At 47.6% G+C, this 12,228-nt stretch overlaps 1 protein-coding gene across 1 annotated transcript in view; it reads right to left on the bottom strand.

The window, feature by feature from the left end:
- Positions 1 to 8,347, bottom strand: part of SAE1 (SUMO1 activating enzyme subunit 1) — a 59,993-nt gene extending 51,646 nt beyond the window's left edge. Inside the window, exon 1 of the mRNA XM_052656985.1 lies at positions 8,162 to 8,347. Within this exon, the coding sequence (XP_052512945.1) occupies positions 8,162 to 8,259 (98 nt within the window). The 5' untranslated portion in view covers positions 8,260 to 8,347. The remainder of the gene's footprint in view (positions 1 to 8,161) is intronic.
- Positions 8,348 to 12,228: the final 3,881 nt, after the last annotated feature.

The following is a 12,228-nucleotide window of genomic DNA, read 5'->3' as shown; positions in this document are numbered from 1 at the left end:
GAGTTTGTTTCCCTGAACGCGAGGCTACAACATTATTAGTCTCATTTTACAGATAAAGAAAGCTGAGTGTCAGAAAAAATTATGCAGCCCCGCCCTCACCACATCCATGCCCTTAATTCCTGGGATCCATGAATAAATTACATCATGACAAAAGGAATTTTGCTGATGTGATCAAATTAAGCATTTGTGGGGGAAGGGCAGGGTAATTATCCTGGATTTTCCAGGTGGGTCCAAATAATCACAAGGGTCCTTTAGAGAGGGAGACAGAAGGGTCAGAGGTGGCAAGGTGATGACAAAAGCAAAGGCTTTGCTCAGAGAAGAGAGGCTTGAAGATGCTTTGGAGATGAAGGAAGGGGCCACAAGTCAAGGAATGCATGTGGCTTCTAGACATTAGAAAAATCAAGCAAACAAATTCTTCCCAGAGCCTCCAGAGAGCACAGCCCTGCCTTGACTTTCATTTAGCCCAGGGAAACCGATTCCAAACTTCTGACCTCCAGAATTTGGGCTGTTGTAGGCCACTAAATTTGTGGTAATCGTTACAGCTGCCAAAAGGAAACTGACCCATTGAGGCACGGAGTTCTTAGGGACCTTGCTGAAGATAAACCAGCTACCCAACAGGCATTATTCTGTCTGCCACTCTCAGCTTCCTTTATCTGTAAAATGAGACTAATAATGCTACCAACCTTGCAAAAGTTAATATATATAAATTGCTTAGAACAGTGCTTGGCATTCAAAAACTGTGTTTTTTGGGTGGTTTTTTTGGCCATGCCACAGTGAGGCATGTGGGATCTTAGCAAAGCAGATACCAACTTGCGCAATACTGCTCCAGAGTCTGCTCATAAAGTTACATGCCTCTCAGGACTTCCCTGGCGGTCCAGTAAGGCTCCACACCTCCAAAACAGCAGGTGCGGGTTCAATTCCTGGTCTGAGGGCTAAGATTCCATATGACTCGGGGCCAAAAAACCAACACATAAAAGAGCAACAGTATTGTAAGAAATTCAATAAAGACTTTAAAAACGGTCCACATAAGAAAATCTTTGGAAAAAATAAAGAAAGTTATATGCCTCTCTACAGCAAATAAAGGTAAAGTCACATTATGACATATTGTGTACAGTCCATCAGTAACAATGACAGTAATTACCACCCACAGAGGGCCCACAGGGCGCCAGGCACCGAGCGAGGTGTGTACATACAGTGCCTCACTGAAACCTTGATTATGGCTCACCATTGTTCTCTCTCAGAAAGCACACACACTCTAAATGTTCCATATAGTTTCTCTCCCTAAAAGGCAAGGTGGCTCCACGGGCCCCAGCATGGGCCATGATGTTTCCATAGGAAAGGGTTCATGCTTGCCTTGAGAAAGGAAAAATACAGGTTCAGCAAAGATGTCCAAGCTCTCACAGCTAACGGGTGCCCAGCACTGGGGATCCAAATTCAATTTTAACCAGGATCTGTGCTTCTCTTTCCCTCTCTCATCGTCTCCCCCATGCTGCCTTGCATGTTGTTGTTCAGTCGTGTCTGACTCTTTGCGACCTCATGGGCTGCAGCACACCAGGCTTCCCTGTCCTCCACCACCTCCCGGAGCCTGCTCACACTCGTGTCCACTGAGTCGGTGATGCCACCCAACCAACTGGTCCTCTGTCATCCTCCTCTCCTTCTGCCTTTAATCCTTCCCAACATCAGGGTCTTTTCCAATGAAGATAAAGTAGGTTCTAAATAAGTATTTGTGGATTCACTCCCCTCTAACTTCTGCCATAGAAATACCTTTTAAATTTCTGGAAAGAAAGGAACCAATCTTTATACCACAATCTGAATTCACAAAACATACTGCAAAGTAAGTCAAGCCAATGAACTTCACTCATGATTAAAAATTCTGAAGACTACGAAATTCACATTCAAACCACGTTTATTGAGAGTCTAATGCAAAAATCTTGTATAGGACTAGTTCTACTAGGGCAAACACAAAGTCCCCAAGGACAGGCATATCTGAGGAACAGAGGGGTTCAAGGACAGATAGCTTGAATGGAGCAAGCCAGGGAGATGCAGGCAAGGACAGGCAGGCAGGGCAAGAAGGGCACCAGATTTAAAAGATCTGAGCACTCAGAAAATCACTGGGAAGGCTTTGAGAAGGAATGTTTGTTTTTCATTTAAATCAGTTTGGCTACTAAGTGGAGGATGGATTATAAGGAGTCAAGAGTGGAATGGGGAGACCAAGGAACTGTAGAGGTGATCTGAGATGATGAGTATAATGAAAAAAGGCAGGTGAGATAAACCTTGAAGCAGAGCCCTGAGGACTTCCCAGTAGACTGGACGAAGACAGAAAGGACAGAGATGAATAAAGAGTTCCTAGGTTTCTGGTCAGTGCAACCAGATAAATGATGGGACCACTTGGCAGATTTGACCATTTCCTGCTTCTAAAAATACTTCTTTTTCAATTAACAGTACAGTTGTTGTGGTTTAATTGCTAAGTCATATACAACTCTTTGTGACCCCATGCCAGGCTCCTCTGTCCATGGGACTTCCCAGGCAAGAATACTGGAGTGGGCTGCCATGCCCTCCTCCAGGGGACCTTCCCCACCCAGCGCTAGAACGCAAGTCTCCTGCATCGGCAGGTGGATTCTTACTGCTGAGACACCAGGGAAGACCCACAGTACAGTACTTGTCATTTAAATCTATGATCCTGCTCAATCCAACTGCCTATTCATTATACTTACTCAAATGTCTTGTCAGAATCCAAGATACAACTTAAGGCTGTTTCCCACCTCAATCTGCTTGGGCAAACCTGCTCCTCCCACAGTCTAGCTTGTCCTTCTGGAGTTTCCTGGCAGCCCACTGACACCTGCTGTTCTTATTTATCACAACCCATTTCCTATTTAGTTCCTTGTCTTTTGTTGCTGCAATTTATATTTGTCAAATAATGGTAGTTAGAATTCATTGAATGCTTTCTGTGCATGGACCCTATTCGTGCTTCATCTCATTTCTCAATTAAAAAAAAAATTTTTTTTTTTTTTTTTTTTGCTGCACTGTACAGCATGTAGTATCTTAGTTCCCCAACCAGGGACTGAACCCAGATCCTTTGCAGTGAAAGCCAGGAGTCCCAAGCACTGGCCTGCCAGGGGAGTCCTAAGCACTGGCCCGCCAGGGAAGTCCCATCTTTCTCAAAAATCTTATAATGTAGAATTCTGTTATTTTCATTTGATAAGTGAGAAAACTGAAGCACAGAGAAGTTAAGAAATGTATCCAAGGTTAGATAACTAAGAAGTTCTGGATTCAAACTCAACTATTAATCACTAGAAAATGGATCCTTATATGAAACCACCAGGACTGGCTTCCAGTACAGGCTCAGTCACTTTCATGACAACTAGGTGCCCATGGAACCAACTCAAGTGCTGTCTCAACAGCAGCTGTGTAGGATGATGAGTGTTTCAAAACAGCGAAGTTTTTGGGAGTCCCAATCCTGTAAGGTTAAAACTTAAACGCTGAGTCCTTAAAGATTTAGTCACACTCACCCCTCCTTTGTGCACATGTGGGACCCAAGGCCAGAGAGCCAGCGAGCACAGCCGGGAATTGAACCCAGGTTTCTGGACTTGCCAGGTCTTTGCCGCCTACCACCATTCCATCCACTCAACAAAGCACTGGGAATTTCACAGCGACAGGTCAAAACCCACATCTCAATTATCGGACATTTCAAACCACCTACCCTCACAGAGCTTATCTTCTACTTCTCTCTTCCCAGGCACCCTCCTTCCTCACTCTGAGACGGGGATAAACGGGCCTCTGGTGCGAAACACAGTGCAAAAACTACTGAAGCACATGGTCTGAGAACGACCAGGGCTGCCAGCGTCAACGCTCTCCTTTATGTTACTTTAATTGAAAGAATGAGCTCCTCCAGGGTGGCAAATGAGCTATCATGGAAACCGGCAGTGAACCTGAAGTTACCAGCTTAGATAGAAGTCCCACTTCTATTTACTTGGTGTGTGACCTTGGGAGAGCTGGCTCCCTTCCCTAAACCTCAACCACAACATGGGCTGGGCACACACCAAGAGCTGCAAACTCACATGCTTAGGGCCGGGCAGTTCCATCAGTGATTGAAGCAGAGCTGATGGAGACCATGGCCACATAAGCTCTCTGTAAGACAAGCAGCCTCCACTTCGATCCAACCGATGTAGGGATGTATGACCTTACTGTTTGTCTGACCTTAACTACTTTTAGAAAGACAGAAATCAGAAACTGCAACATCCCCATATGTGGGGAGCGTGGGGAGTAGTTGGGAGACAGAGACATTTTCCCAACTTCTCATTAAAAAATTCCAACATACAGAAAAATAGAAAGGAGAGTTAATATTTTACCCTGCTGGCTCTACCCATGTGCTAACAAGGCAGCCCTTCACACCTTTAGCTTGCAGCTCCAAAAATATGATGTTTTCCTTCATAACCACACTACTATCGCATCTAGAAAATAATTCCCCAAATTGTCTAACAGGACTGAATACTCAAATTTCCCCTATTGTCTAAAAGATTTTTTTTTAGAGAAGTTTTCTTTTTGAACCAGGATCCAATTAGGATCACACCTTGCATTTGGCTCCACCACTTTACTCTCTTAATTGAGAACAGTCCCACTGCTTGCTTTTTCCATGACACTGACTTCTGGAAGAGAACCAGGGCAGCTGTCTTGTAAAATGTCCCACATGCTGGCCATCTCATCATTACCTCAATAGTGTCCTTTAACCTGTTCCCCTGTTCTCTAAAAACATGATTACGGTAAAATATGTTTGGTAGGAAAACATCAGAGATGATGCATTAAGGTTCTTATATCACCACATCAGAAAATACATTATTAAATATTTCTAAGTGAGGTTGATTTTATTCTTTCCATGCTCAAATTGTTCCAAATTTGGCCAATTCTTTTAGAATTTTTAATGCTGGCAACTAATTTCAAAAAAATTAAAACACTGTATGAGAGATACACCCGTTTTTAACCTCCAGACTGTATGAGTTCCCCTGAAGGCCATTTTTATTATGATTTCTCTCCCTGACAACTCTCTGACAACCCTGGTCCAACATGACAGAGTCAGAGGCAAACCTGTAGCTAGAATGCAGTTATCGACTCCCAGGCTGCTTTCTATTGCATGAAGTTACTCCAGTCTCCGAAGCTCTCCTATCCCACCTGGAGTTCCCTTAGAGACGAATCAGTTTGCTTTGTGGTGCTTTCTTTGTTTCTGAACAGAAGAAGAAACCACTGCCTTCCTTCTCCAAAGAGCTGCTATGAGACTATAGAGCATTTTATCAACTCTGTGAGACTGTCTACAAATCTATAGCTCTCAAATGATAGGTAACCCCTTCCTTCCCCCAGGACCCTCAGCCAACCCTTTTCAGGTTCTCCACTGAGCTCAGTACATTTCCATTTCCTCAGAATAACTCCAACCTTCCAAGAATTCCTTACCCTGACTCTGATTTGCTCCTTAGGTCTTCTCTCCCTCAAGAGCCCCCATCCATCCTTTACTGCTCCTCAGATAAATCATTGGTTCCTAAGCCTCTGACAGCTCCCTCACTAATTCTAGTTTAATCCTCACCGACACTGTACCACTTCAAATAAGACCGACCTGCTGTTCCCAAACCCTTGGATCAATCCTTCCAGAACACCCAGGATTCGTGTCCCAATTCTTTAGGACCTCCTAACACTTCAATCCTTCAATCAGGTGAACCTAAGTTCAATCCACCCCACCTATGTCTTCAAGCCCATTCTGATTATTTATCAATCGTCTACTTCAGGTGCATCCAACCCTCAGACCAATGCTTACTAATACCTCATGATGTACCTTCCTCCACAATTACAGAAGATTCCAGAATGAGCCTGAAGTAACCCCCACCTCACCCCCAACACACACACTCTCACCAAAAAATTCTACAAGCTCTCACTTCTCAAACTAAATTGTGACCTGCCTGCCTCCCCAATCCTTCAATCAAGTAATTCTCCACTTTGTACACCCTCACATCACATAATCACTCCCCATTATCCAGACCTCATTACTGAACTCAATCACTCTTACATTGCTACTTATATGTCTAGTAGTAAACAGTTAAAACCTAAGTCCAAAAGCAAACTCCCAATTGTTCCCACCACACCTCCAGTTTCCCCACCTCGCTCAGTAAAGGCACTTCCATCTTTCCACTTGCTTAGGCCCAAAACCTTGGAGGCATGCTTGACTTCTGTGTTTCACATCCCACACATTGAATCCTTCAGCAAAGCCTGTCCACTCTACCTTCAAATTGTAAGAATCTATATTTGACCCCTTCTCTAGAGTTCCCTGGTGGCTCAGAGGTTAAAGCGTCTGCCTGCAATGTGGGAGACCTGGGTTCGATCCCTGGGTCGGGAAGATCCCCTGGAGAAGGAAATGGCAACCCACTCCAGTATTCTTGCCTGGAGAATCCCATGGACGGAAGAGCCTGGTGGGCTACCATCCACAGGGTGGCAAAGAATTGGACACGACTGAGCAACTTCACTTCACTAGAGTTCCAAGCGGTCACTACTTCCGTCTCAAGGGGATTACCACAGCTACGTCCTAACCAGAATCCTTCTTCCCACTTCTGCACACTTGAACAGAGAAGACTGATCCTTTTCGAACACAAAGCAGATCGTGTTACTTCTCTGCTCCAAACTCTCCAACAGGTTCCTCAGTGCTTAGTATTAAAAAGCTTCCCCGGATTTGGTTCCAGCCACTTCTGTTGCTCTGTTTTGCCAAGCATGCCCTGGCCTCCAGGATTTTGCTGTTCTCTGAGGGTGGAAGGTCCTTCGAGATGACCACACAGCTCTTTGCCTCCTTCCTTGCATACAGAACCGAGGCTCAGTGTTACCTCTCAGGTAACTCCCCTGGCCACCCTATCAAAGCAGCTCTCCCACTAACACAACACTGTAAAGCAACTATACTCCAGTAAAACGAAAAAAAAAAAAAAAACAAACAACAGGATTTCCCTGGTGGCTCGGTGGTGAAGAACCCGTCTACCAACAAAGGATTCGATCCCTGATCCAGGGAAGATTCTACTGCCACGGAGCAACTAAGCCTGTGCACCACAACTAAGCCCTAGCTCTAGAGCCCAGGAGACACAACTACTAAAGTCTCAGAACCCTAGAGCCCCTGCTCTGCACCAAGAAAAGTCCCCACAATGAATGAGAAGCCCACAGAGCAAGGAAGACCCAGCACAGCCAAAAATGAATAAAATTTTAAAACAGCTCTTCCACCTCACCATCCTTTGTTGATCCTCTTTTCCTGCTTTATTTTTTCTCCCTGACTCTTGCATTGCCCAATATTTTGCTATTTCTTTAGGTTTACTGCCTTCCCCACAAGAATGTAGTCTCCATCGTTCACTGACACCCGCTCAGTGCCTACGACGGTGTCTGCGGTAGGTGCTCAATAAATATCTGATCAAATCCATCGCCTCTTTCAAACACTTCATCCCCTCAGAAAATTACTTGCCCAAGACGAAGGTATGCCCAATCCTGTCCTCTCTGGAGGGCATCCCCAGATCTACACATAAGAATCCTCTTCGGGTACCTCCAGCGCCCCGAGACCTTCCGAGCCTCTCGGGATGCCCACTTGAAATAAAGTACTCCAAAATTCCTCAAAAAAAAAAAAAGAAAGAAAAGAAAAAAGCCCTCATTCTCTCAGACTGGCCCACCACTTAGAGGCCACAAGAATGAATGCAAGTTCGCATCCGTTTGGCTCGCCAGTCTCCCCCAGCGGCCAGCCAAGGCGAGGTTCCTGCTACCTATGAATGAATCAACTATGCCCCCCGCCCCCACTTCACCGTTTCCAGGCATTCCTCCCCTCTCCTATTCCCTAAGCCCGCAACCCCGATCCAAATCCCACCATCACTCCCTTCGGGCGTCGAGTCCCTGAACCTCCCCTTCGAGAGGCCGCCAACCCCTCGGAACGACCCTCCCACCACCTGGGACGTCCCTGCTTCCCAAAGCTTCTGAGGAAGCAGACCAAATCTACCCCCTCCAGTCCTCTCAGGAGGGCGCCCACGCCTGACACGATTCCCGCCTCCTCTTTTCAAATTAAACCGTCCGGTTCCCCGAAGGCCGCCAACGCCTCAGGCCAGACGCCCCCTGCAGATCCTCAACCCACCCCCCCTCCCCCACAAGCCGCACCAGCCCTGACCGTTTCTGGGCCTCCAATCCCCAAAGACGGATCTGCCGGTCATATTGCGCCGCCTCCTCCTCGCTGATACCGCCGCCCGCCTCCTCCTTCTCCACCATGGCGCCGGCTCTAGCTGCCTGAGCTCTGGTCCCGCTCCCGGCAACCGCCAGCCGGCCCCACACGCCGCCAACCGCCGCCGGCCGCGCGCCCGGGAGGCGTCTGCGCCTGCGCCACGGACTGCGCCTGCGCCGTACCTCCTCCAGCGCCCCACCCCCACCCCGCCCCGGAGTCAAAACCACGTGGACCTCCTTAGCCTCCAAGGCGGGCGGGACACAGCCAGTCACGTGATGGAGTCTGTGGCCAATCCTGGCCAAAAGTGCCCGGGGCTTCTAGCCCCACGGGACTACCCAGGTGGTCGTTTGTAAAGGAAAGGAAAATGAAGTTGCTCAATCATGTCCGACTCTGCGACCCCGTAGACCGTAGCAATCCTGTCCCTGGGATTTAACAGGCAACGGTACAGCAGTGGGATACCATTTCCTTCTCCTTCTCCAGCGGATCTTCCCTACCCAGGGATCGAACCCGGGTCTCCCATATTGCAGGCAGACACTTTACCGTCTAAGCCACCAGGGAAGCCAGGTTGTCGTTTGCTGCTGCTACTGCTGCTAAGTCGCTTCAGTCTTGTCCGACTCTGCGCGACCCCATAGACGGCAGCCCACCAGGCTTCCCCGTCCCTGGGATTCTCCAGGCAAGAACACTGGAGTGGGTTGCCATTTCCTTCTCCAATGCGTAAAAGTGAAAAGTAAAAGTGAAGTCGCTTAGTCGTGTCCGACTCTTAGCGATCCCATGGACTGCAGCCCTCCAGGCTCCTCCCTCCATGGGATTTTCCAGGCAAGAGTACTGGAGTGGGGTGCCATTGCCTTCTCCGAGGTGGTCGTTTATGTGGCTGTAAATCCAGCAAATATAATTAAATCTGCTGAATCCTGGCAGCGCGGGCGTTGTGAAATAGAGTGGCAAGTAAAATAGACTAAGCCCTGCCCTCATGGAGCTTACATTACACTGAAGAGAGCCCAAAGTGGGGGGAAGGGGGAGGGGAAGTCAGGCACTCAGTAAATGTTTTGGAGAAAAGTAAAACAGGATATGAGACTAGAGGGTGACAGGAGTGGCCAGAGGAGGTCTCTCAGAAAAGGTGACATTGAGCAGAGAGCTGAAGGAGCTGCAATAACAAGCTATGTAGATGGAGTATTTCTCGGGGTGGTGAGGCCAGCAGGTGCACAAGCCCTGAAGCTGGCACATGTGACATTTGAGGAGCTATGGAGAGGGGGGGAGAAGGCGATGGCCCCCCACTCCAGTACTCTTGCCTGGAGAATCCCATGGACGGAGGAGCCTGGTGGGCTGCAGTCCATGGGGTCGCTGAGGGTCGGACACGACTGAGCAACTTCGCTTTCACTTTTCACTTTCATGCATTGGAGAAGGAAATAGCAACCCACTCCAGTGTTCTTGCCTGGAGAATCCCAAGGACAGGGGAGCCTGGTGGGCTGCCGTCTATGGGTCACACAGAGTCGGACACGAGTGGAGTGACTTAGCAGCAGCAGCAGCAGCATAGAGAGGGGAGGGCAGATGGAGCAGAGTGACAGGGTGGCAAATGGCACGAGATTAAATCATAAAATGAAGCAGGTGGGAAATCACTAGGACCTTTTTTTGTTGTTTAGTCACTAAGTTGTGGGGCTTCCCTCCGAGCTCAGTTGGTAAAGAATCTGCCTGCAATGCAGGAGACCAGGGTTCGATTCCTGGGTTGGGAAGATCCCCTGAAAAAGGAAATGGCACCCCACTCCAGTATTCCTGCCTAGAGAATTCCATGGACAGAGAAGCCTGGTAGGTTACAGTCCATGGGGTTGCAAGAGTGGGACACGACTGAGCAACTAAACCACTACCACCACTAAGTTGTGTCTGACTCTTTGCAACCCCAAGGAATGTAACCTACTAGTCTCCTCTGTCCGTGGAATTTTCCAGTCAAGAATTCTGAAGTGGGTTGCCATTTCCTTCTCCAGGGGATCTTCCCAACCCAAGGATTGAACCTATGTCTCATGCATTGGCAGGCGGATTCTTTAGCATTTAGCCACCTGGAAAGCCCCATGTAGGACCTTGTAGGCTAGTAATAGCTAATGTGTACTTAGGCAAAGTGCCTTTTTATTGCTCATTCTACAAATATTTATTAATAAATTGTCAACCACCAATCTTTGTGCCAGGGATAGAACAGTGAAAAAGAAAAAAAACAGTATCTGCCCTCTCATGGAGCTTAAATGGGCTTTACATGGATTATTTCTCTAACCCTTGGAAGAGTAGATACATTCTTCAATATTCCCATTTCTTAGCTGAAGAGTGTGAGATCCAGCAAAGTTAAGTATTAGTGGCCCAAACAAAGTATTAATATCTTAGGAGTAGTGAAACTAGGATTCAAACCCAGACCCACATGCTTTCTCAGGAAGTTACACTTCTGGTGGTACACTAAGCTCTTACTATGTTCTCTGACCTCGGAGAAGGCAATGGCAACCCACTCCAGTACTCTTGCCTGGAAAATCCCATGGACGGAGGAGCCTGGTAGGCTGCAGTCCATGGGGTCGTGAAGAGTTGGAGATGACTGAACGACTTCACTTTCACTTTTCACTTTAATGCATTGGAGAAGGAAATGGCAGCCCACTCCAGTGTTCTTGCCTGGAGAATCCCAGGGATGGCGGAGCCTGGTGGGCTGCCGTTTATGGGGTCACACAGAGTCGGACATGACTGAAGCAACTTAGCAGCAGCAGCAGCATATTCTCTGACCTAGTGCTAAAGAAACTGCCTGCCAATCCAGGAGACATAGGAGACGTGGGATCAATCCCTGGGTTGGGAAAATCCCTCGGAGGAGGGCATGGCAACCCACTCCAGTATTATTGCCTGGAGAATCCCATGGACAGAGGAGCCTGAGGCTACTGTCCACTGGGTCTCAAAGAGTCAGACAACTGAAGCAGCCTAGCACATAGTCACATGCACACACATGTTCTATGACCTTGCCCAGTGAGGTACATTCTCTATGAACCTCAGAGATAGATATTTCTTCCCCTTTTGCAATATGACTCTGGGATTCAGAAAAGGGTAGCAATACCTACTGTGTTGGTTATGGTTATGGAACAAATTATATAAACGTTTAAGGACTTCCAACAACAGTAGATATTTGTTATCTCTTAGAGTTTCTGTGAATCAGGAATTCAGGAGTAGTTTGGAGGAGTAGTTCTGGCTCAAGGTTTTTCATAGGGACGAAGTCAGATGGCAGCTGGGGCTACAACTTTCTGATGGCTTGGGGTGGGGGGAGATCTCCTTCCAAAATGACTCACTCATGTGGCTGGCAAGTTGATGTTGGCTGATGGCTGGGGACCTCAATTCCTCTCCCTCTGGGACTATCCACCAGCCTGCTAGAGTGTCTTCATGACATACTGACTGGCATACCCCAGAGCAAGTGATCCTCAGAGCCACTTTGAAAGTCATGCGTTCTCACCAGTATGCTATTGGCCACGTACTGGCCAGCTCGGTTCATTGCAGGAGGGGGTTATACAAGGGTGTGAATACTAGAGGGCAAACATCATTTGGGGACCATCCTGGAGGCAAGTTACTCCACTGACTACACATCTTTCCCTGTGAAAATAGAGTGAACAAAGGAAACACCCACCCTGGTGGGTGCTGGTGCTGACACTCTAGTAGGGAGGACAGACAGTACTTCATCAAAGGCATTCACTAATGCAACTACTCAACAACTATTTACCAAATTCCAACTATGTATTCAACTTTGGGCCAGGCCCTGGGGATACAATCATGATAAACTTGGACACACTCCAGGGAGCTCCAGTGGTTAGGATTCTGCACTTGCTGTCTGGGGAACTACGATCCCACAAGCCTTGTGGTATGGCAAAAAAAAAAAAAAAAAAAAAAAAAAATTTAGGGCTTCCCTGGTGGCTCAGTTGTAAAGAATCCACCTGCCAATGCAGGGGACACGGGTTCGAGCCTTGATCTGGGAAGATCCCATATGCGTTGGAGCAACTAAGCCTGCTCACCAC

This window comes from Budorcas taxicolor, chromosome 18 (assembly GCF_023091745.1).
Source record: "Budorcas taxicolor isolate Tak-1 chromosome 18, Takin1.1, whole genome shotgun sequence".
Taxonomy (NCBI): domain Eukaryota; kingdom Metazoa; phylum Chordata; class Mammalia; order Artiodactyla; family Bovidae; genus Budorcas; species Budorcas taxicolor.
This window is presented reverse-complemented; position numbering and strand designations above follow the sequence as displayed.